The sequence below is a fragment of the Neovison vison genome, chromosome 1 (genome assembly GCF_020171115.1).
Source record: "Neovison vison isolate M4711 chromosome 1, ASM_NN_V1, whole genome shotgun sequence".
Lineage (NCBI taxonomy): Eukaryota > Metazoa > Chordata > Mammalia > Carnivora > Mustelidae > Neogale > Neogale vison.
Window position 1 is genome coordinate 60,070,054 of NC_058091.1, and position 26,861 is coordinate 60,096,914.

The 26,861-nt window shown below is 36.1% G+C and overlaps 1 protein-coding gene across 5 annotated transcripts in view; it reads right to left on the minus strand.

Moving 5' to 3' along the window:
- Nucleotides 1–26,861, minus strand: part of ADGRG6 (adhesion G protein-coupled receptor G6) — a 136,660-nt gene that overhangs the window by 26,841 nt on the left and 82,958 nt on the right. For all 5 annotated transcript variants that reach the window (XM_044247673.1, XM_044247654.1, XM_044247663.1 and 2 more), the window contains 12 exons: nt 23,883–23,968; nt 21,040–21,092; nt 20,009–20,071; nt 16,391–16,533; nt 13,494–13,605; nt 12,362–12,426; nt 11,481–11,691; nt 10,284–10,455; nt 8,777–8,917; nt 6,301–6,420; nt 4,559–4,604; nt 3,050–3,156 (listed from right to left, as the gene is read on the minus strand). In XM_044247673.1, coding sequence (XP_044103608.1) covers nt 3,050–3,156; nt 4,559–4,604; nt 6,301–6,420; nt 8,777–8,917; nt 10,284–10,455; nt 11,481–11,691; nt 12,362–12,426; nt 13,494–13,605; nt 16,391–16,533; nt 20,009–20,071; nt 21,040–21,092; nt 23,883–23,968 — 1,319 coding nt within the window. The remainder of the gene's footprint in view (nt 1–3,049; nt 3,157–4,558; nt 4,605–6,300; nt 6,421–8,776; nt 8,918–10,283; nt 10,456–11,480; nt 11,692–12,361; nt 12,427–13,493; nt 13,606–16,390; nt 16,534–20,008; nt 20,072–21,039; nt 21,093–23,882; nt 23,969–26,861) is intronic.

The window sequence follows — 26,861 nt, forward strand, 5'->3', positions numbered from 1 at the left end:
ATGTGAGTTTGTGTCTGTGAAATGATGACAGGAGAGTCAGTCTAAGGTTTGGCTAAGGCAGTAAGAAACAGGTAACCACTTCTGTGGCTCCCAAAAATGCACAATGATCAAATTCAGCAGACACAGGGCTCTAGGTCAGAAGGGACATAGCCTACCTTTTTCTCCCAGAAATCCCTCCAAACACTGGCAGAACCTGGGACTTCCCTAGCACATAGGATGGGGTTCAAGTCAGTGCCAGTGGACTCACAGATAGGTTACCCTGACCAACATTTTGGTTACTCCAGGATTTCATGGAGCAGAGAAATGGTCTTGAGGAATCTCCAGGTGACTTGTTCTTACCTCTTGAAAAACTTGTGGCTTCCCATCTAGGTGAGGTGGTGAACTTGCAAGCCACAATTAAAACCACAACTTTAAGTGTAAATTAAATAATGTTGTTTACTATTACACATTCATACACAACTCTCATGTTGTTTGTACTTTTAGAGAATGAAGAATATGAAAATATTTATTCCTCTGAACTCGCCAACATGAAAATGTACTAATGTTAAAAGCATTAAATTCAGTTTTACTACAAGAGAATGTTAACAGAGGACATTAAATCCTTTGCATATTTGTAGATTAAAAGAAATAATTATAGGTCTGGGGTATATTTTTTAACCTCCCCTATGGTCATTGTGTCACAGGGCAATGTAGACTCTGAGACTATCTTATATAAATGAATAAAGAGTTTATAAATCAAGAAAGTTTCTTAGCAAAGTCCTGGTGGTCTGGAAAAGCTGAGGGGACATGGGCTCATCGCCAGGAAGGATAAATTCTTGGAAAGTTCTTCTCCCAGCAGTTTATAAACTTGTAAGAGCAGCCAAGGTGCAAAGAACAGTACTAAAAATTGCATATATTTACATATATGTAAAACTAATTATTTTATAAAATGGCAACAGAAAAATACACAATTACAAATTCATAATAAAATTCAAATCATATGTGAAGAAACTAACCAAAGTAACAGGAAACCAACTTTGATGACACATAAATCACTGCTGTATACTGAACTGTATTACTGGTTACCTATTTATCTAACATTAGACCTACAACATACACAATCGTGCTCAAACACACATGTGCACACACATACATGTGTGCACAGATACACAATTCAAAGAGATAAATGAATTAAGCTAGAGTTTATATACCTGAGTGAATAATGTTGCAAATCAGTGTTTTCTAAAAGAATGTCTACTGTCACTTTTGGAGAAAGGAGAACGTGGAAGTTGAACCTGAGTGGGTTTGGGGGTGTATGGATTGCTCAGCTGGTGAATGTCTAACTCTTGCTTTCTTCTTAGGTCATTATCTCAGGTTCTTGAGATCAAGACCCATATTGGGCTCTGGACTCAGTGTGGAGACTGCTTGAGATTCTCTGTCTCCCCCTCTCCCTCTGTCCCTTCCCCAGCTCATACTCTCTCTACCCATATCTCTCTCTAAAATAAAAAAATTAAAATCTTAAAGCCAAGAGTGTGTTTGTTTTACTTAGAGAAAACATGCTATAGTTTAATTGTTCATTTTCATGCTCTAGCAGTAGAGAAAAATACTTCTATTTTCGGAAAGTTAAAAAGTTATTTGCTATAATTGCTGCCTTTTTCAATGACTTGCTTTATCCCTCAGAGCATTTATGCAGTAGAGTGTCAGGAAGATCACTTTCAGGATGGCTGTATGACATCGACCATTTACATTGGCAAGTGGGTTCATGAGCCTAATGCCACATCCCATGGTCCCTACTGCACCTGCCCAGTCCCACGGGAAATGGGAGTAAGATCTAAGGGAGGGGAGAAACATAACCATGACGTTTGTGATTCAAATTCAAAAACCTTTACTGTCTCAGCATACACGAATGCCATCAACATTTTAAAAAGCAAATGTGGTTTGATCCTTGGGAACTAAACCAACTACCAGAAACAAGAGCTCTGTTACAAGTGGAAGGATATAGAACACATCTGAAATGTATCTTCAAAAACACACATGTATGAGATATAAGACAGAGGTATAAGTCTATCGGGGAATCCAAGAAAGTTGTTACATGGACGGTGGCTCTTAAAAATTTGGCGAGATGAGGGGCGCCTGGGTGGCTCAGTGGGTTAAAGCCTCTGCCCTCAGCTCGGGTCATGATCCCAGGGTCCTGGGATCGAGCCCCACATCCGGCTCTCTGCTCGGCGGGAACTTGCTTCCTCCTCTCTCTCTCTCTCTCTGTCTGCCTCTCTGCCTACTTGTGATCTCTTTCTGTCAAATAAATTAAAAAAAAAAATAATAATGCTTTAAAAAAAAAAGAAAAAGAAAAAATTTGGCGAGATGAAAAAAAAATGTTGATGTGATCTAATTTTTGTTTAAAACTGTGGACAGGCTGGCTAATGAGACAAAAATAGGGCCATGGGAAAGAAGAAAGGAAAGAAAGAATAATATGAAGGTTTAGCAGTAACAGGCATGTCACACCCCCCTCTTCTCTTACAGTCCTGAGGACTTCATGGTGTCCTAGTCCCTAATCTGTCCCAACAGGCTGTGCTCACCAGGGGTTGGGGGGGCCTGCATCATTTGGGGTGACAGCTGGATCACCTAGCACAGTACCTTCTATAAAGTCACATTCAATCCAACGAGAGATAATACAAGAACAATATTTTATCAAAATTTTCACAGTTCCCCTCGTGTGAGTAAAACCCAACATTGTCTTCCTCTTTAACTTTTTTCTCTCTCCCTCCCCCTTTCCTCTCTGCCTCCCCAACTCTGTGTCTCTCTTAATTCAAGAGTCTCCTGGTGATCCTCTTATTTCCAGGATTATTTATAATTGCTGTTAATACTACAGGAAAAAAGAATTCTTTTTTATAATTATTGTTACATATTTTAAATATGTGATCTCTGCTAATTACCAGGATTCAAAATACAGATGACAATTATCAGGAAATAATTTCCCAAAACACATAATCTAAAAAGGCTGACTTACAAAAAGAAGTATGCCTTCCCAAATTATACCGTTTCAAAATGAGTTTAGAAATTCCTCCCCTACCATCAGAACTCCAAAGTGTGTGAGGTGGTTACATAAGCAGACGGTCTCGCTCTCATCTGAATTTCTCTGTGTCACACATCCTGAAGTATTCCAAAATCCAGAACCTTCTGCAAGAGGAAGTCCACAAACAGTGTGAAAATAACAGCAGGCCAGTTCCTTTTCTATAATGGATGATATCTTCTTTAGGAAAATATGCCTCAGTCTTTTCTGCCTTGCAGTTTATCAGTCAAACAGATACAATTCTTAAAGCTGCCAATACTCGGAATAATTTAGATTCCTGGAATCATAGATTGTTAGTGCTGGGTTGGCAGCAAGACATTATCTAGTCAGTGGTTTTCAACTGTGTTCTACTGAAGATCCTGCAAAAGTTTGATTTTAGTTTAATTTTTAATGTATTACAAAATAAACTTCCATGAAAAGAGTATCCCTCTTTCTAATATGTTACATACTAATGAAGCCTGAAGATCAACACATTTTTTGCCTTGGGTCAACCTCTATTTTTTTTTTTTTTAACCTCTATTTTTGTAAAGACATAAGAACAAACAGAGGTCAGCATTCTTATTATAATGTACACAACAATCATGCACAGTGGAAACCTCTTATAAATGCCCTTAGTACATCTTATCTGACTTTTATGGTAGGATGTGGAATATGAGCAATTTATATATTTGAAGAGTATTTTAAGTCTGCAAGGTAATACCATTTTAATTATTTTCCAGCAAATCCAATTTCTCAAAACTGTGCAACTAGAAACCAAACACCACAACCTTCCAGTTCTGATAAGGCTTATCAAAAACAGAGATTGGGACACCTTCAGACTCCATTTCTACCAAGAAGCAGTAGTACTGGTCCTGGTTTAGATTTAGCCAGGATAATCCCACCCGGTATCCCCGGGGGAAGGTGACCCTTAGGGGGCAGAGGAGGGAAGTTTCATAGCTTGTTCTTCCCATCGAAGAGATCCCCATACCTCATACCTAGTGACTTCTCCCTTAATTGTGCCTTTTTCTCTTAATTTCTCTTAATTGTCTAATACCATTCTGGAGGCAGTTCATTTCTTTCAAGCAACATACATGTATTATAACCATTTCTTATTTATAGTCCTTTGGCATGTTTTCCCCATAATCTGAAGTCTGGTAGCTAGATTCTAAATTGTGTGCCTCATGCATATTAATAATCTCAGAGGCATCCTTAAAAGAATGAGATCAAACATATATCGATGTTCATCTAAAAGTGGCAATCAAAATGCATACGGTATTTTCAAAATAACTGAAATCAAAGAGATTATTTGGTTAAAAAAAAAAAGTCAAGTTTACTTATTTCTTCTTGCAATGAGTAAAAAGTTGCAGAAATGTGGTTCACTTCCCAAGCTACCTAAACTAAACTCTGCAGTTCAGTTATCACACTTACACTGTGACTCATTCTGGCTGGGGTGGAATGAAAGGAAACGGGGGTGTCTAACAATGTTTAAAATTCAGTTGTTCTTAAGACAGCCAATATTTTAAAACTTACCGTTTTTGTTCAGATCCCAGAAGGCACAGATGGGATGAAGCACTGCCTATATTAACATAAGAATAAACATGCAAAATTGTGTTTAAAATAAGTGAAAGATCTTAAGATCTGAATATGGGAAAAGAGTCAGAATGCTAAGGTTTTCACAAAGAAAGAGACCAGTATTAGTCATGCAGATACGACCTAGGAATGGCAGGCAGTCCAGAAGGATCTCCTCTCACAAAGACTCCAAGTGGAAATCAACCATAACCTGGTGAGGAATCATGCTTCCCATTTATCTAAAGGTGACTACGTATGTCCCACCATAAAATGCTGTCCTCAGCATTTATCTAAGCTCTTTACACTGTAATCTCAGTTTACCTTCAAAATTCTCCTTTACATCTAAGTATGTGCCCAGCATTGAAAGTAAGGATTCAAATAGATATTTTAAACATCCCTGTTCACAGCAACGTTACTCCCAAGAACCAAAAGGTGGAAACAATCAAAGTATAATGAATGGATTAAAAAATGTAGAAGACACCCACACACACATACACACACATATGGAATATTATCCAGCCTTAAAAAGGAAGGAAATTCTGGTACATGCTATAACCTGAATGAACCTGGAAAAAGGTGGTTAAATGAATAAGCTAGTCACAAAAGGAAAAATACTATACGATTTCAATTATAAGAGGTGCCTAGAGTGGTTAAGTTCACAGAAAGGGAGAGTAAAATGGTGGTCATAGGGGCCCAGGGGAGGGGAAATGGGGTGCTACTATATAACGGTCCACAGTTTTGGTTGGAGAACATGAAGAAGTTCCGGGGATGAATGGCTCTATGGGCACAGAAAAATGGGAATGCACTAAAAGGTCACAGAATGGTACACTTAAAAATGGTTAAAATAGTAAATATTATATAATGTACATTTTACCACAATAAAAAAATTCTTTATGTATGAAGGAGCTGAAACAAAGGAAGCCAGAGGGTAGAACAAGGACGTCTCAGAGGGCTCGATGACAAAGCCAGGCTAGTTCTTAGATGACCTAACTTCCAAGCCTCGGTCCTTATCAGCCAGTTTCCTTCCTGCCTGCCTTCCTGCTTTCCTAATAAATGGGAGACCCATAAGTGGGCCCTCTTGAAAAGAGGGGAGAGCCTGTGCCTGGCCTACCTGAGACCAAAGGACCCCCATATAATTTTATCAAATAAACAGACGATAGCAAGGGCATTGAAGCAACACAAAAAGCAACATTTGCCAAGATTCTAGATAACTGCTAACCTCTCAAAAAATGAGTCAACCCTGCCCTGTTTCCCTTCTGCTTTCCCAGTAGCAGTAATTTCTGACTTAAAAAAAAAAAAAAAAAAAAAACAATCCAAGCCTTTTAATGGCAGGATTGTGCAACTGCATCTGTCTCTAATTTCTCAAATTAATGTGTCATTCCTTAAAAAGTGGGGTCCTCTTCTTCACTCTCATTCTTCTGAAGACTGAATCCTAGAAGGGACGAATCCCCCGACTTGCCAATATTTACCATTACATTACGGCACCACCTGCTTACCTGTTCTCCCCTTTTTGGAAAGTTGCCCTCCTCCAAAAAATGCCAGAATAAAATTCTTAACATGTAGAGAAGAAGAAGGAGAAGAAGGAGAGGAGGAGGAGGAGGAAGAAGAAGAAAAAGGAAGAGAAGAAGAAGAAGAAAGACCCCACACTTCTCTGAAGTCATCTGCCTCTGTTCCTTTCATTGTCCTTTGTGGCATTTTCTTACCTGGTTTCTCATATGCTTGATTTTAATTTGAACAGGATCCTTCAGACCCTGGATAGTCATGTTTCCAATACTGCATGCCATCACATAACTCACTAAGGTATATTTCTTGGTTTCTACATCCTTTGAAAGAAAAAAAAAAGTGTATTACTAGTCAGAAGTACACTTGTATGTGATTTTGTACTCCCAAACACACAAACTGTCAGCACTTTTTACTTTTAAGATTTTCAATTATAGAACATCCTGTTTATAAGATCAAATTGCTGGCTTTCCTTAAAGAGCTTTGCTATTTCCCTTATTATAATAAATACATTGAGGGACGATTATGAGCTGATGGTATAAGGCAATGTTCATAAAACCTCACTCGTGATTGCTGTGACTGATGTCAGCCAGTTAACATCAGAAACAATGTGAACCCAGAAATCATGTACTCATAAAAGCCACGAAACAATTAGATCATTTCCCTGCCCTAGAAAACAGATGAAGTCGTTTGCTCTTAGAGAAGTATAAAAGAAATACGGAGAGAAAAATAAACTAAAAAAAAAAAATTCATCATTCAAATCCTTGCTAACAATGACCTGACGTGTTTAGTAACTTACAATGAAATGTAATTCTACTAGATGAAGTTCCCATCCAGAATTTCTTTTTTTCTTTTAAAGGTTTATTTGAGAGCAAGAGAGAGAGAGAGAGAACGAGCATGGGTGTGGGGGCAGAGCGAGAAGGAGGGCGTCTTATTCAGACTCCATGCTGAGGAGGAGGGGCTTAATCTCCGGTCTGAGATCATGACCATGAGGTCATGACCTGAGCCAAAACCAAGAGTCAGACATTTACCCAACTGTACCATCTAGATACCCCCATCCAGAATTTCTACCTTCCTTCACTGTACACTTGCCACCCTCTGGATCTTCCCCTTCAGAGATGAGGTTGTGAAGAAATCAAATCAGTGAATCCATATTGCAAAACGACTGGGGCCAACAGCATGTCTGTCAGCAAGACCTTCTCTCACTCCCTCTTCCCTCGTGTTTTTCTTGTCAAACCTCCTGCATTTCTCTATTGCAGCTTATAAATCAGTTGTCTGGGAACAATTACATGGCTTCTTACATGCCAAATAAATCTCAGCATTCAGAGTATGGTTTTTTGTTACTTACGTGGGATCACGCTCAATAAAGTTGGTAATGGCTTGAGGATAACTAGTCTTTTCTTTAAAAAATATTCATCTCTTGTTCACTATGTTAAGAGAGTACCAGAGAACCCTTAAAATCTTCTGACTCTGCTATAAATTTGCTTTAAAAGCCAAATATATGTTTCCTAATAATATGTTGATTGGGAGGTGCCAAGGGAGAAGGGAAAGGCAGCATGCAGAAGACAGACTCAAAATGAAACAATGACAGATTCTGACAGTTCTAACCTTTCTCCCAAACACTTCCCTCTGGACTCAACCTCTTTGAACAGAGCCTCCTTCACCACCCATCACATTTTTGTGACACATACTGCATTGTTTTTTCAAGGTGGCATTGTAAGCCTCAAATAATTTTTACAAGAGCAGTTTATTTGTTCCTAACTATTAAAGCCTTCAGAATAATTAGTAATCACGTTCTAATTTACCCAAAATTTTATATAGCTTGTGTCTAAAACACTGGCTGAAAAAATGTTAAAATTTTAGAATTATTGTAAATGATTTCATGGTATTTCTTCTCTGCAACTTATATTGCCATGCCTCTGTACGTGACAGTTGGAAGCAATGCTATTGGCCTTGAGACTTGCCTCTTTTCTCTTACACAGATGACATTGTTTAATATATGCTGGTATCTTTAATTTAATAGACAACTTCTATTTTTTAAAAAGAGTTCAGTGAAACTACTCTGGATGGGGTTGCACTGTTACAGACAATGAGAGGCCACCAGTGTTTGCTGGCAGTGGACTTTCTAGTATCTATAAATGATGCCAATAATAATGACAGTATGTGCTCAGCACAATGCCACCCAACTCTGGGGTGTGAGGGCCAAAGGTCTTTTGAAATATTAATGGGAAAACTGATTAAAGCCAAGAATGCTGCTCATTATGTAAACAGTCCTTCCTGCTGAATTTTAAAAAAACAGAAACAAAAACCAAACCTTTCCTTTGGCATACAGTTTCTTTGACTCTGAAGGTCTAAATTGTTGGAGAGCATAAAATATTTAACAAAAGGAATAATAAATAATTCTTTCTCCACAAATTCCATTCCTAATTGTACCATGCCAGTCTTAATCTAGTATTTGATTTATTTAAAAAACCTAAATGAACACTTCCTGTAATAAGGATATAATCATCTAAAATAAAATGCTTAACTAATTATGTTAAAATTTTTCATTTTTGAAGATAGAGTGGGTTAATTTCTCTATATCTCTTGATATATTTTCAAGGAATCCAAACTTTCATATTTTCCTTCTGAACAAAGAAACTCAACTTGCAACTGAAAAATGATTTAATGAACCCTTACCTGGAAAAGTCCAGTTTTATTGAAGAAAGTAAACTGTGCTCTTTTAACTAATACAGAATCTTCTTGACTTAAATTCTCAAGTAAGTTGGGAGGCAAAATTACAGAAGCCAATGGGTCTATTTGTCCACTCTCAAAATCCATCTGCCACACAAAGAGAGATTCACAGGTCGAGTAATGACAAATTACAATGATAACTACTCCACGTACTGAGCGAGGCAGGAGAAGGGCTACTTAGCTAGGGCTGGGGTTTCCCTTTACCTTCACTGGAGTCACTGCCCTCCTGACTGAATCCCTACAGACAAAAGCCTGGATCTTCTCTGAGTTTTGCAAATGTGGAAAAACAGAGAAGATGCACTGATTCAAGGCAAGTAGAGCGATCCACAAATCAGTTAACATCTTCAAATATGAGTGAGATTTACACTTAATAGACTTCGAATTTTTCTCAAAACACCTAGTGAAAGCTAACTACAAAAAAGGAAAAAAAAAAAAAACCCACAAGATTGGAGTTGATTTGTCTGGTTGCTGAGACCGAGTATCTCTGCGCAGAGGAAGCAGCAGAAGTTGTATGAATAATCATCGATATCATTTCCCCAGAACCCGCAGATCAGGACAAAACGTGTCTTTCCACAAATGGATTCAGAATGAGACTGAGGCTGACCAACTTTTCACTCTTAAATGTGAAACAGAAATATCCAAAAGAGCCGCTACTCTGAGGCGAAAAACATTCTTCCTTTCCTCCAGATTTTTAAACATTCCATCTTGGTTTATCTCCACAGTGGAGAAGCGCCACTGCGGGCTCTCCCATCTCAAGGACGATGTTCCGATCATTTCATTTATCCACGCGGCTAACAATGACACACGTGGGAACTTAAAAGCTATCTGCTGAACAGTCACATCCACAGGGCAGAGAAGTTCTCCATTAACCCATCCAGTCTCATTACTGCCTACCCCCTCCCAGGCTCCACGCCACTGGTTCTCAACAGAGCTCTGTTCAAAGACTAGCCCAATCTGCAATGCCTGGAAACTTGTTCCAAGTGCAAACCTTGGAGATCCACCCAGGATTGACTAACTTAGAAGCTCTGGGGATGGGAGCCCGCACTCTGTTCTGACAAGCACACCAGGTGGTAGTACGCAGTTTAACAACAATTGGTAGGGTTGAATACATGGCAGTTCTTCCCACCCAGACCTTGAATAAAGCCCTTTCTTCTAACTGAGCAGATCCCTGCCCACCACTCTCAATAGGGGTTTCCCACTCATGGTTGAACACTCAGTTCCACTGTCACCTCTTGCAGAAGGTAAGCTGACCACCCCATCACACAGGTACTAAAAGGACACCTCCTCTCAGTGTCCACATGCCTGTGGCTACTGCTACTATTAACCTCAGCCAGTACCAGAACTACTTGCCTGCTACCCCACCAACCAAGATGCTGAAGCAGAAACTGGCAAGTGATCAGGTAGTTTTTCTTTGTCTAATTAATTAAAATTAAAGAAAGCACTAGCTCATTACCTGGAAATAGGATTCATTATTGCTTGGAAGACCGATGCTAAAATTTGAAATTTCATTTGTCTCTGGGGACAGGGATGATACTCCAAGGGCCAAATTCCGAGTTGTAATATTCACACGGGATGTGCTACTTAGGTCTATCTTGAAGGCCAATTCGTCAATTGTTTTTAAAGCTCTAAAGAAATGACAATACCACTGTTAAGCAACACGTTATTTATGTACTTGTACACATGCGATTTGCAGCAGGACAAAATACAGACCAAGTAAAACTGCCTTTAAATTTTCTGATCTTAACAACATGAATACCAACAAAATTACTCCAAACCATAACAACATCAATAAAAATACAGAATAATACTGATGAATACATCCTCAAGAGAAATATTACCCTTTAAGGAATACCAACCATTATATCACCCTAAACAAATATTGTTTTTCACTTCCTAGCCTTTTTCTTTCCTCATATATAAAAATACCTTTTCTATTTCATAACTGAGTGAGAATCAAAGGAAAATAATGAGGTAAAAGCATTTTTTGGACTCTAAGACACTATAAAAAATTTTATAATTATTATGTAGATAAAGAAAGTCAAAATATATTTTAAAAGATACAAGATTTTCATTGATAAAATTTGGGTGAAAGGAAGGAAACAAGAAATATTAACACATTAATTGAAGTAAGTGGATGCATACTAATTGTGTAAAAAATGGTACATTTCACATGCCCTGAGCATTTTCATTCCTGAAGTACAATGATCACAACTATGGCATTTCCATGTCACAGTCCGTAGGACAGAATTTACATCGACCACGTTATGCATAATAGATGTGAGCGGAATGTTTGCTAAGTGTCTCCTTTGCAAGGAAAGTGTCCTATGCTAATATATATAATAGCTTATCTTGTGAATTAATTCCAGTTAACATTTTTTTCAGATGAGAAATGACATACTGATTATGTTTTTCTGGAGCTATTTATATATCTTGCCAGATGGACAATCCTAATCATTTTGTAAATTATATTTCTCAAGAGAGAAAATAGAGAACTTTGAAATCCATTTTGTGAATGATCTTGGGAAATGTCCATGGATCTTTTGGAGATTTAAATGATGAAACCTGGACACCAAGCAGTCAGATAACTGAGAAATTACATAACATGTATCCAATAAATTTTACTCTCCAGAAGAAAAAAAAAAATACTTACTCAGAAGAAGACTCAAGCAAGTCACTGTCTGGACTGGTTAAGATATTGGAAAATATATTCATTAAAGTTGAACCAAGCATTATATCAATGTTTTCTTCTTTATTCACAATCCTTTTGACCTGTTCTACGATTCTGGTAATATTGGCTGAGCTTAAGATCTGCCCATCACTGGTTAAATTTAAAATTTCGTTGGCCACTTCATTTGCTTCCTCTAAAAAAATACAGGAAAAAAAAAACACACACACACACAAGATTTTGAACATTTCAGGAATCCAAAACATACTCTGATATTTTCATCTCATAGTCCCCACTTTGGAGGGACCAATATTCATACAGAGTCCTAAGAAAAATCTCCCCAGAATCATAAAATATAAATGTATATCTCCTGCCTAAAAATAATACACAACTAGGGGTGCCTGGGTGGCTCAGTTGGTTAAGGGTCTGTCTTAGGCTCAGATCATGGTCTCAGGGTCCTGGGATCTACCATCAGTGGGCTCCCTGCAAAATGAGGAGCCTGCTTCCCTCTACACCTTCCCCTCCACCCCCAACCAAGGTTTCATGCTCACTCTCTTCCTCAAATGAATAATAAATAAAATATTTAAAGAAAATAATACACAACTGAAAAACATTGACACAAGTATCAATTTATATATTACATGTTCTCTAAAATTGACTATTTTTAATCTCCAACAGAAAAAACAGGACAAAAAGTTGGAATCTGGAAAAACAGAATTTTCTACCTTAAGTGAAACAATCATTTGCTTAGTTTTTGTTATTACAATGATTATCATTTAGCAGGAGAATACATCTGAAGAGGATGAAAACTATGATGTATGAAGTTATTTCATTTTGCCTGTGAGAACTGAAGAAAAATTGCTCACTTGAACAATTGGAGAGATCAGGAGGCCCCCAGTAGGCTACAGAATTGTTGTCAGCCTTAAGATAACTGTGGAACAAAACAAGATATTTTAAATATTTGGCATAAATGACAGTTTAAATGACAAAATTAGTTAATAATAAGTTTGAGAATTTGCCTTTGGTACCTAGGTAAATTTCATTTGAAAATAAAATTGTAATACATGGAAATAAAACTCCCACTAAGAATCTTATTAGAAAAAAAAATCAGGTGTCATGCACCCTGGAAACACTACTGTGTCCTAAGCTAGGATATTCTGGTTACTAAGGGTAATGGCATACTCAGTAACATGGGTCAAACACCTCTTTAAGAACTTTGATAAAGTCTGATTTTGATTTCACAAGACTCAGCAAATCGGGTTACAATCCACACTTTATAGGTGAGGGAAAGGACAGAGAAATCAAAGAACATTCCAAAGTCTCACAGCCAGGAAGAGCCTTGTTTCAAACTAGGGTCAGTTAACTCCCTAAAGCTCTTTCCTTCCTTCCTTCCTTCCTACCACATGTCAAACAGCAGAATGTGCAAAGTTGGACCAGTTTCCATTGCTGACCCCTTCTGTCCCTATGAGAAAACTCTAACTGGGGGTGAGGCGGAGGGTGAAGGGCTGGTCTTAGTAGTCGGTGAATCCTCTGCGGTCAACCTGTGTCTGGGGTTTTTGTTAAACTCTTCAGAAAAATCTATTCCCCGACAGCCTGCATTAGCAGCCCAACCTGAACCCTGAATTTATTCCCTCTTTTTCTGCCTCTTTTCACTCCAACAATAACCATTTCCAACTGTTTAAAAGTTCTGGAATTTCAGATGCATATTCCAAAGATGTGGGTTAGTGCTGTTCATCCACATGCTTTGCTCTAGAATCACCCTATGGTTTCCAGATTTCCCCATCTTTCTTTGGAGAAGTCTTAAATCATCATGGTGCTTGGGGTCAAAAGACTTCTCTGGGTAACCTACCTGCCTCTTTACCCTCCATGAAGTGTGTGATTTAGGTATTCACAGACTTTATTGCCCATCTTCCCAATCAATATGCAATGCATGGGAGCTATCGTGCAGGAAGGTAGGTACTGTGGAGCCCTACTAGCAAGATTCAATAAAAGCATTACCATGTCCGTGAAGCAGAAAAGCCCTGTTTCTCTACACAGGGTTGGACGTATACAGAAGGTTGGATGTCTGGCCAGTAATAGCCTTTGGGATTCTCATCAGCAAGACAAAAGCCTACATGAAAATAAAAGCCAACATGGACATGTTAATCTATTCTTTGAAGTTAGGGGTGAAAGATGAGAGAAAATGATGGTGTTGGTACTTAGGTATTTATTTCATGTAATACTAAAGTACCAGTTTTTCATGGTCAGAATTTGTAAAAATTTAGAAATCAGGAACAATAAACATTTAGTACATTTCAGATACAAAAATTATTCAAATCAAACCGCACACTTAAGTAAGTATAATCATAAAACATGCATCATTATTCTAATACAAATCATTAGCCAATAAAATGAGTAAGATAAATATATTTTCAAAAAAATAAACACTGCATGCAATGATGATCCTGAAAAGTTCAAAATGTGATTTTTGAAGATCAAAATATGATCTTTTTCCAAAGGTGAAACCCTATAAAGTAATGCATTAATTGTGCTGTCATTGAGTTGTAAGCACATTTTATGGAAAACTTTTCTAGCTGCTCTGAAAGCATCTATTGCCTGGAAGTTTGCTGGAGGGATGGCAAGAGGAGACTCATGAACCAGCATCACAGGCCTCTTGCACATGCCCTCCTCCTCAAATCATCCCACCTGTTGTTGAAAAACTCTCTGGGCAAACGTCATGACATCAGTAATTCAGATTTTATGATTTTAAAAATACTTCAAATATAAGCAATATATTAATGACAACAAAATTATGTCATTTCAGGACAGAAGAATAGCAAGTTAAACTAGACTATTGGAAACTGCTATTAGAGTTACCAACCAAATATTTAAAGAGACTTCCCATCTACACATTCTAAACCTTAACATCACTAGGGTTTGTTCTTAATATTTTCAATTGGTAGGAATTTTTCCTCATAGGCCCACTTGGAGAAAAACAATAAAGCACAGAATTTAAATTAAGTCGTATAAATTATATGTCTAGGTATGCAGAGAGTTTTCTGGAATTCCTCAGCCCCTTAGAACAGAGATGAAGCTGGCTGACCTCACAGAACTACCCTGTCATATATAATCCACCATTCATCAAGCCACTTCCTCATGGAGACTCATTTGTGAAAGGTAGCATGTGCACGCTCTCCAGGCTCATGAAGCCCTATTTGTTAATAAGCAACCACTTTCCCACAGAGGCTAAGAAAGTGCTCACGAGGATGATGTCCATAATGATGACTGGCATTCCGCCACATCTGTGAGTTCTCTGTAGTTGTGTAAGTGGACACATTACATATGGGTAGTTCCTTATCGAAGCAGGGATGCCTGCTTCTCTATCACACCGGGATTCTGGCCTCAGTGGGAATCAGCCTCTTAGAAACTGAGAAATACTTGCTTCCCTCATCTTAGCCTACTGTGCATGTATCAGGAAAAGTATCAGCTTTATTTCTCTTGATCTCTATTAATATGCTTAATCATAACATAATTATATAATATTACAATAATAACTTCACTTCTGGTTGTCCATATTTGTGACCATTAATTTTTCCAAAGTATTTACATCAAACCTCATTCTCTTATTTTTTCAAGTATTTAAGTGATAGGGAATGTGCTGGGTGTTCATAGGGCAAGTGGGAAGTGAGGGTGATTAAAAAAACAAACATACTAAGAGGTGTTCTCAAGCCAGAGGAGATTCCTGTTTAAAGAAAATATCCATAAGAACGTAAATAAGTCCAGTCAAATGTTATGGTCTTCTAATTTGTCCAGTGTTCTAGGGATCCAGAAAGCAGGAAGTGCATGCTCAAAGGCACTGACTCCTACTTATGCATCATGATGTCACAAAACACACCACAGAAAAGACAACTTTGGGCTGTCTTTAAAACAATGGTGTGATGTCAAGTGGAGGGTGGGAGTATGGAAGAACCGTGTGGGCAAGACACAGAAAAGCACCAAGGAGCATGGCATGTCTGCAGAGGTACACATGCATGGTTGGAGCTCCACATGCAAATGGCGTCTAGGTAAGAACTGATTCTAAATCTGGGCGAAGTCCCATATTTTACCTATTCCTGTGAAGTCAGTGCTATCATTAATGAAGATGGGAAGCATAAGAAAAGAGATGTTTTCTAATAAGAAACTGCCTTTTCTAAGATTTACCTCATTAGAGTTTCCATATATCCACATATATACTTTTAAAAATTGACATACAATGTACTATTTGTTTCAGGGGTACAGGTCTGTGAATCATCAGTCTTACACAATTCACAGCACTCACCATAGCATGTACCCTCCCCAGTATCCATCACCCAGCCACCCTATCCCTCTCCCCGCCCCACCCCAGCAACCCTCAGTTTGTTTCCTGAGATCAAGAGTCTCTTATCATTTGTCTCCCTTCCCCAGTCCCATCTTGTTTCATTTTTCCCTCCCTTTCCCTTATGACTCCCCCACACTGCCTCTCAAATTCCTCAAATCAGAGAGATCACATGATAATTGTCTTTCTCTGTCTGACTTATTTCGCTTAGTATAACCTCTAGTTCCACATATACACTCTTTATTCCTTAAGCTAAAGTCAATTCTGATCAAGTCTAAATGGGCACTTTGCTCATATTCTTAGTTTTTCCAGAATATGTCCCCCAAATAAAGTGTAAACTCTCCTCTGCCCCTTTCATTCCTTTAGATTCACATGTGTTGCTATCTCTGATGTGAACCATGTCACCCACTTGTTACTACGCCACCAATATGATGAACATCATCATCAGAAAGAATAGTTTTCAATAAGCAAACAAGGCACAGAGGAAGAATATTGTTGTTGCTGTTTCAAGTAAACCTGAAAAGTTATACAAAATACACATAAAAAAAAATACACAACTTACCCAGTTGCCTCACACTCACTGTATACAGCCTCAAGCCTTCATCCAGGGACTCGTTATTTTTTAAGAGCTTCCGTTCAATGTCTTTTCCTTCTAAACTGGCATTGTTGGTAGCATTGTAAACTAGAAGGGCCAAAATCACCAACCTAGAAAAAGGTTTCAGATGTAATTATTCGAATTGCTGATTGGTTGGTTGATTTATTTTTATTTTTATTTTTATTTTTTTCTGGTGGAAAAGAAGGACATTTGGATATGGTAGTAAGAGGGATGACCATGAAGGGTTGAGACAGGAGAAACAGGCCAAGGCACTCAGAGACTCCTGTGGCTACATAAATTATAATGTTAAAAATATCTCAGTATTGGGCACCTGGATGGCTCAGTGGGTTAAGCCACTGCCTTTGGCTTGGGTCATGATCTCAGGGTACTGGGATCGAGTCCCACATCGGGCTCTCTGCTCAGCAGGGAACTTGCTTCCCTCTCTCTCTCTTTGCCTGCCTCTCTGTCTACTTGTGATATCTCTCTCTATCAAATAAATAAATAAAATCTTAAAAAAAATCTCAGTATGAATAGATTATACATATATCTCCTGTATAATTCTATTATATCATATCACTATCACCTCATTTCTTTTAAGAACTATTTTAAGTAATATTTATAGCATACAGGCAAGAAAGGGTCATACTTGTGGTTAATTTGTTAATTGTTTCCTTAGAGCCCAAAATGAAGTTTTTTAGAAAAGCTAAGCTCCAACGAATCTGACTAAACTGATCATTTGACTTTAAAATTATTAAGGGTGTTATTGTTTACGTGTTAACAATTTCTCCAGAATAGTGATAATGATTTTCCAACTCTGTGAAGCATTGCAAGTATGTTGTATGGTGAAAAGTTACAAAATAAATACTTAAAATATACATGGTGATTGCGGGGGTATTGCAGAAGGAGTTTATAGACTGTCTGACCTTGAAGGTCTTTAAAAAGAAAATATTTCTATGAGAAGCAGGGGTGTATCCTAAAAACCCCACCAAAACTTTTGGTTCTACATTTTGAAATAACGTAATTTTCTGTTCCACTATAATCATAGCTAGAGTCAATAGCAGAAATCAAAACACGCCAAATTCAACATAATAATGCTGCTTTTGAAATAAGTATTGCCAGTAGAGAGGCATGACATATTGTATTTATAAAATTATACAGGTGTCAATAAAAATAAAACCGAATACTGATATATTTGTGGTGCTAAAAAATGAAAGACTAAATGAAATCTATGCTATTCAAGGCTAGGTGAAATTAAAGAAGGGTTCCATTTCCCCCCTAAATATGTGTGTTAATTTCAAAGACAAAGTGTGACTGTTCTCATAATTCAGTCCGAAAAGCTATTTATCCCAAAAATGATCTACTCCCCACTGTTCACATATAAGTCATACTTCAGGTTGAGCAAGACACAGATAGACGTAAAAAGAATGGTGAACTGTGATAACTTAATGATTTTTTAAGTGGCCTAGGAAAAGTATCCTCTGATTAAATTATTGTAGGAAGATAAGCTTTGCTACTCCAGTTCCTGAGAGCTTCGTGTTGGGAACATGACCTTTTACTTCTCTTGAATATTGAGAACATAATGAGCACAAATGCATTGTGATAATCCTGAATACCCAAATTCAGCAATCCATGAGCGGCCACGCATTTTCACTGGTCTTATCTCTGTATTTTCCTCTCTCATTCTGAAAACTGAAACTCACTTACGGTTCCACAAAGTTTCATTGGCTGTTACCATCAATCATCCTTTATTTGAACAAACCCGTCTCTGCAGCTTTGGTTTCCTGTCTGTCCAGGCAATAGAGGATGATAGCATTATCTGAGGTTATGGTCTATGTTAAGTGTTACAACCAAATAGAAGGAACAGTTTGGAAAAAAGTTTTTGTATAAAACTAATTGACTCTGGTTTTGTGAAAAACTATGAGGGACTACAAAGATTCATCAATGAGTGTAGAGAGGAGAAAAAAGGGGAAAGACTATAAGAATACATTTTAAAACAATTCAAAAATCATTAAAACATGCTTAAACAATAGGCTTTAAATAATTTCAAAAATTTTTGAGACAAAGATTTAAAGATTCATACCGAAGAAAAACTAAACATGTGGACTTTCCCATATACATGGTCTTAGTTCCCTTTCCCTGTAATTTGCTGTATAGTTGCCTGTTGGTTTGACAGACAGAAAACGGAGAGTCGAAGAATTTAAATGTTTTTCAAGCAAGAGTTTCTGAGGTACTGATGTACACTAATGATGGCTGGGACTTAGTATTACCGGGTAGTAGAAGAATCATAGAAGTTCCACTAAAAAGGGCACTGCTGACTTCCTGAAGAGGATTCACGACTGGTGATACCCCAAACTATGGCTGCCTCAACTATTAGACAAAGTGTTCAGCAAAGGGATCCATATCTCTGATCTGTTATTAAAAGCTCAACATGACCTAGCAGCACAGGTTAAAGAAAAAAATGATTTGGCTAAATAGAAAAGTCCTGTCACCATCAAGAGTATAGTATTAAAATAATTATTCTGTTCTTCAGATCATAAAGGAAAAAGAACAAAGAAGATAAAAAACAAATTTCCCTCATCTGATAGCTCAAGCCAATCTGTTGAATACATACCAAAAGGAAAAGTTTCAATTATAACTTAAACACATCTGCTTCCTAATATTAAACAGAAAAAGAAAAAAAAATAAGAAGAAACTCTCTGGTCAACTCTCATATGAAATTCTATTTTTATCTTCTCCTGGTAAGAGTATATCACCTGAAAAGAAGGATATTCCATCATTATGGCTAAATCTGTAAAATTCATTCAGTGTATTGACACAGAGCCAGACTTACATGAACTTTTGCCTTTCAACTATTTCCTTTTCTCTTCTTTGGAAATGTAATAGACTACCTGAACCCAACTAAATTTATTTCATTTAGGAGTTTAAGTTTTTTTTTTTTTAATTACACAGCACTCTGAACAGTTGGCCTTTATATGCCAGCTGAATCTGTAGGACAGATCTGTTAAATTACCTGCTTGCTTAAGTCATCATCTTGATTTAAATTTTAAAATGGACACTTCCAAAAATTAACTATTACCCATATTATTAGATGCTACTGTACATAAGTACCTTACTTAAAGCTGTAACTATCTTTTTTTTTTCTTTGACAGTCTTTTTGAAATTTCAATTAAAAGGTAATGGGTTATTGTAAGTAAACTAAAAATACAAAAAATAATAACTCATACATTTTAAGTGTTCTACTTTGGAATTATTTTTCATCAGATGTACATCGCTATCTACTCTACTATTTGATGCCTTTGACCACAAGAAAAAAAAAATTAGTGTGCCAGTGTTAAGGAGATAACTTAAAAGCATTACCTGTTTTGGGGGGGCTTTTTTGTTTTTAATTTATTTTTTATTTATTTTCAGCATAACAGTATTCATTATTTTTTCACCACACCCAGTGCTCCATGCAATCTGTGCCCTCTGTAAAAGCATTACCTGTTAAAATGTTTCTCTCATCTCATTATTTTCACTTCTCTACCAGTCAAAACAAAGAGCTAGAAAAAGGAAGTTACACTTTCTATAAGACTTTGTCAGTGTTACCTTTGATCATTCACAATGCTTCTCTTGACTTTAATCTTGTCCTCTCCCGTGTTCAGGTGAAAACTAGAAATACAATATGTATATTCATTATCAACCTCATCTGCCACATCATCAGCGACAAAATTTGAGGAGGTAAAAGAAAGAGGCAAAATGAACATTCGAAGCCAGTATTTCCAGCAAGTGTCCTGAGGTTCCAGTTTTTTTCATAGGCCCGAGATCAAATGGCTCCTTTGTAAATTAGCTTGGCAGCTGTGCACCCTTGTTCTCTTTTCAAGACTCATGATGCCATGTTGGTTACACTAAATAATCTGAGATATTTGGATTTATAGAAATCTGCTGCAGTTTGTTTAAGAATGTACTTCCTGAGCTAATTCAACACGTGATCCCTTTTCATGTGTTAACTTATGATGTCTCTTGGGTTCACAGAATATCTATCTGGGGTAATGACATACACTTTTGAAAACGAATTTGAAACTGTGAATGCAAGTTGCAGAGGAGGATATGTGGATGATACTATTTGCTAGGCAGTGCAAGTATTTTAATAGAATAGTAAAATATATTTTTGAAAAGCTAGGTGCAGAGTGTAAGTGTCTTATCTTGTAGAAAAATGGTCTCCAAACTGCGGTGCTATCACTGGTTCACTGGGGTGTGAGATGAAACTAACAGAACTTCTATATATACTCGATTATCTTGTTATATTTTGTAATATATTTATAACATGTACTGGTTAAGTAAGACACAGATTTTAAATAAAATCACAAAATCACAAATATATTTTGGGAATACATACTAGTTTTTTAAAAAAGATTGGGAGCCATGATCAAAAGAAAATTAAAATCAATTGCTGAAGCACTGAAGATTTTTATGCAAAGAAATGATATAATACAGAGTTGTTTTAGAAAGACTATATATATGGTGTATGTATATGTGTGTACTGGTGTCATGTGTGTGGGGTATAGTCAGAGAGATGAAGAGTAGCATTAAACTAGACACTACTTTTTATTCTTCAAATCATTCATTCTGTCATTTACCTGATATTAACCACATAAACAGTGTAGTTCCAATTTTGGAAGGTTGAATTGAGCTGAAAAACACAATGGAAAAGGGTGAGTTCTGATAATACTTTCTAAAAAATATCTGAATCTAGTTTCTTCCCTCCCAAAAGATAAGTTGTTATTGGAATAAGACCCTGGGAAAATCCCAGAGAGCCAGAGGAGTGAAAGAAAGGTAAAAATAACATTCACTGGATCATGATATGCCAAGAACTTTACAAAGGTTGTTTCTTCGATCTCACAACGACTAATGAGATAGGTATTATCTGTTCCCCAACCTTATAGATGAAGAAACTGAGCTTCATGGAGAGGAAACAGCTTGCCCAATATCCCTGACTAAGAAGTAGCAGATCCCAGATTAGAATCCAAGTATGTTTGTCTGGAAACACTATACTTTTCCTCTCTAGTCCATATTATAATGGGCCCCACTCTAGTGCTTCTTTGAATTAGCCATAACACTGAGGGCTACATAGGAGGATAAGCACAATAAACACCTTCTATATTCTTTCTTCAACAAACACTGTGGTACAATAACATATTTTTCTAGTAAGTATCACTTCATAAGGATATTAGTAAGAAGAATTACAAATTAACAACACAAAACAAACCTTTAAAAAACAAACAAAATGAGCTCAATATTATTGGGAACTATGTTAATTATTATGTGGGTTATTTAATAGTCTTACAGGTCTTAGTACCAGACTTTTTAAAGAAGCAATGGATTATGGATCCTTCTCAATATAAATAGCAACCTCCCATGATGCACTGTCCAATACAATCACAAATGAGATAGCTTTACTGTTATGAAATCTTCCTATTTCTGTATCACTTTCAAAGGGTTTTTTAGGTCTTATTTCATATACACAGTTAGCCTTCCTTGCAAGCATTCTTAAAGTTGAATGTAAATTCTATGAGGTAGAAAATTAAAAAAAAAAGTATTAAATTATTTTAAAATTAAAACAGCAATAATATGAATCAGGAACACTACTTGTGTTTTCTCTAGTATCAAGCATCTGCTTTGGTATCTTGCCTCCTAAATGAAAAGTTTGCAGTAAAGTTTAGATTCAGATGAGAATGAAGCTACATTGAAAACTACGCATGTAATAAATATAAATGCAAAATTATATGCTGCCTAAGGCACAGACTCTCCAGTGAATGTTAATTTCCCAGGTTAATAATATTAGTAGTGGCTTATTTGAGCCACTTTTATTTTTTTTTATCTTTTTAAATCATTCTGACTTAAAAAGAATTCTTGGAAGTAAATGGGTTGCAAGACATTGGGGGAGTATGTGCTATGGTGAGTGCTGTGAATTGTCTAAGACTGATGAATCACAGACCTGGACCCCTGAAACAAATAATACATTATATGTTAATAAAAAATTAAATTAAATGAAATTAAATTTTAAAAAAGAATAGGCTCTTTATGTAAGGCTGCCCTCCATTTGGAAATGACATATATCTCCCAGTGTTTGAATTAATTACTGACTGTAATATGTCAGTCCAAAAAGTCAACAGCAGCATTTTTTCATTGACTTCTATTAGAGAATGTTGCTCCTCTCAATTTTATAATAGAATGGTTCTATCCATATGATTGTTTCCTATGTTAACCTGTTTTAAAGTGTATTGAGAATAGGAGTTTTCTTACTACAGACCCTTCAAAACAAGACTGTATTGTTATATTAAGTTATTCTTCAAAGATAGATAGATAGATAGATGATAGACAGATAGATAGATAGACAGAGACCATCACTTCTACATCTCTATGTATGATTTAACTTTGTTTTGTTACCAAGGGCATGCTTACTAGATACCTTCTGCATAAGAAAACCTGTCTTTCACAGAATGTATACTAGAGTGACTTTATTCAGTGTTAAGTCTATAGTAGTATTACATATAAAAAGCAGTACAAAATCACAGTATGCAGTAGACAGAAAAGAAAAAAAGAAAAAAAGAAACCTATGGAAAATGAAATTTTTGTTATGGAGACAAAAATAGGCGATATCTGTAAGGACAAGAAAAAAATAAAATACTGAGGTTGTTTTCTTTTTACTGGAAATTACAAAAATTTTCATTAATAGAATACTGATTAAATAAATTAGTATCCCCTAAATCTCCAACAACAGAAGACTTGGGAAATCAATGACCAGGTAGCTGCATAATGGAATACTATGCATCATTTAAAAAAAAAAAGAAAAGGAAGGTCTCTGCTCACTTACAATATAAATCTGGCAATAACAAAAGTAAGTACAGTGTAGAATGGTATGCAAAATATGTTTTTAGTGTAAAAAGGAGGGAAAAGATGAATCTACAGTCTTCTTTTATATGCACAAAGAAATTCAGGGGCGGGGGAAACAAATAAGAAAAATTAACTGATATCTAAGCAGATGGGTTGGTCTCCAGGGAGATGAGCTACAGGGATGGGTAGAATATTTTCATGATGTATTCTGTTATACTTTTTGGTTTATGAATCAAACATTCAAACAATTAAATTAAAGATATATAATCTGTTTTTTAAAGCTCTGTTAAAAATGTAGGGATATAGTAGTAAACAAATATACCTATGAAAATATATTTCTATTTGTGTGGTACTTTTCTTCCTTAGATATTAATCGTCTATTAGGCTTGTCCTTGATTCAAGTGCACCTCCCTTTCTAGAAATCAGCATATACCTCACTTCTACATTTATTCTTAGTATATATAAGGAACAGTGTCTATGCACCAGTGTGATCTGTGGACTCAGTTACCCAGACAGCAGAGTCCCTTCCAGATTTCCAGAGGTTCAAGTTTTCAAATCAAAGAAGAAATTGTACAAGTTCACTTACCCATTCTGCTACCTTGCTCTGCACTTTAACCTCAGGGTGACGAAGGATATTTTGCATCACTATGGAAATTCTATAGACAATTCCATCTGTCCATTGGAAATAGGATTTAGTCCATTAATTATAATTTACAGTTATATAATTCCCAATTTAAATTTACAATCACACAATTTTAAACACTTTAAAAGAAATGCCTTTTTTTGGGAGAAAGAGATTCCGGTAGGAATGAATAACTCACAATAATAAAAGGTACAGTGCAGAGAACACAGTCAGCGGCATTGTAATAGCATTTGTATGATGACAGATGGTAGCTATACTTGTAGTGAGTACAGCATAACACACACACTTGTTGAATCACTATGTTGTACACCTTAACACTGTCTGTCAACTACACTCAATTAAAAGAAAAAAAAACAAAACCTAAAAAGAACAAAACACCTTCTACATAGGTACAGAAAATTTGAGATATTTTGACATTATGCTCATTGACCTTTGTAACTTCTTAGAAAGAGTTCTCAATTAATTTATTCTTATACATAATTCATTGTCTCACAATTATCACCTACATGTTTCTTTAATTCTATGGATTTTGGATATAGAATTCTAAAATTTTTTCATGACTTTTTCATGTACAATTTGATATCTTATAACAATTATCATTTTTTTTGTACACTATAAGGAACAACAGAGTTTGAGATATGAAAACTTGAGTGGAATAATGGACGAAGTTAACCTGAAAAAGAATAAGCATACATATATTTGGTGCCCTCGGCCCCTTATTCTTCTTTTTCTCTTTCCCCTCCTGAATATAGCATTTATTTCTACTCATTTACCAGATTTTCCATTGAAATTCCATAAATATAGTCGCTTGTTTCAGAGTAAAGGGGGAAAAGAAAAAATATTTGCAGATAGAGTTTTATCGGGGCTAAGTTGCTTCAGAAAGAAAATCTTATGGGAGAGAAAAGTTCTGCCTTTTTCTTTTTGGGACAATCTTTAAAGTAGCCTGAAAAAAATATATATACGTGTGTGTGTGTGTGTGTGTGTGTGTATATAAAACTCAATTTATCCAACTCAATTTACATTTAAATTATATATAAAATATAAATTTATATATAATTTATATATATTATATATAATGTAAATAAATATAAATAAATTGCATATCGATATAAAAGTAAATGTAAATTTATATATTATATATATATATATAATGTAAATGTAAATTGAGTTGGCTGGTAAATTGAAGTTACCAGCCAGGCTTTGCTAAATCTCTTTCGAAGTGTGTTAGAAGGTAACTTACTATAAGCAGCTATTATAAAGAATATAACATTTTAAAATATCATAGGCTATACAGAGAAAAAAATTGAATATCTGTTATTGTCAGTCATCTTTCTTCATGCTTATAGTTTGGTATATCTTAAGTATATCTTAAGTAAATACACACAGAAAATGTAGAAATATATAATTAAAACTATGTTGGGGGAATAGATGTAATAAAAAAGTTGGGAAGTCAGTAGAAAAAATATAAAACTCTGACTCCAGAAACCTCTATAATCTATCAAAATGGAAATTCCAGTCACACTACTAAAGGAATGCTTTTCCATTATGGGGTCAGAATCTCATGCTAAAAATTTTTCCACTCCCCGATGTAATAATATAAATACATGGGACGCCTGGGTGGCTCAGTTGGTTGGACAACTGCCTTCGGCTCAGGGCGTGATCCTGGAGTCCCGGGATCGAGTCCCGCATCAGGCTCCCAGCTCCATGGGGAGTCTGCTTCGCTCTCTGACCTTCTCCTTGCTCATGCTCTCTCTCACTGTCTCTCTCTCTCAAATAAATAAAATAAAATCTTTAAAATAATAATAATAATAATATAAATACATGAAATTTGCACAAGTCCAAGGACAAGTGGGTTTAACTTATGCAGACTAGGTTATTTAGCTTCTAAATCTCTTCAAGTATTTTAATGATTTTTGATTTTATGTTCCTCTCAAAATATTCTGAATTTAAAATATTTAGGAGAGTATATTCGAAACAAATGATATTAATTCAGATTAAAAAAACCTTTATCACACAGTATATGTCATCATATCAAATCACGGACATTCTGAGTGACTGAGGAGAAATCTAAATTGCAGATGTCCAAGAGATATTCTAGGATCCTAAGGGTATCCTGTGTAACCCCGGTGTCAGCAGAGGAGCTAAAAAGCAACCACTAGATGGAGACCTAAAGCATGTGTTTAAGAGTAGTATTCTTTCCCTCTCAGGAAAATATTGCAAAATACTAAAGCTCATTATTTTTTTTTTATTACTGACATTTCTGTAATGTTTTGGAAACATTTAAGATATTCTTCTTTAAATTTTAAATATTTCCTGCCTCAATTTTTCCCCAATCTGCTGTTATTTATAAGTGAAAAAGACATCCAATATCAGAGACAGCCTAAATCAATAATATATAAATACAGCACTCTCCCTAGAGTTAAACTGCTTACAGCAAATAAAACGTGAACACAGAGAACAATGTAACATCTTATGTTACAGATTCTCTTATGCTATAGATCATTTTTAAGTAATCTCCCTTCAGAAGCCTCAGAATGAGGCATTTGTATACTCGGGAGTCTACTTGTTATACTTATTTAAAATTTCTGAATAATGTAGGCAAACAAGTCCAGGAGTGAACTGTCAAAACAAGATAAAATGTCTACCAAAGAACTGGTAGGAGGGGTTTTGGATTGCAGCAAAATAGCTGGCTTAAGCATTGCTGTTGCAGAAAATGCACAATTAAGACATATTGATTCAGGCTTTCCCGTGTCATCCCAGCAGTCAAGGGGTCTTCTGCAGGTGTAACAACTCCCATAGGGTCTCAATAGAAACGCTAATCACACATTTTCATATATTCCAGAGACTTCAAAAGATATATGTATTGTCCTAATAATGACAGCCAAGCCCAAAGAATTCATGATAGACATTTCTTAAGGTTGG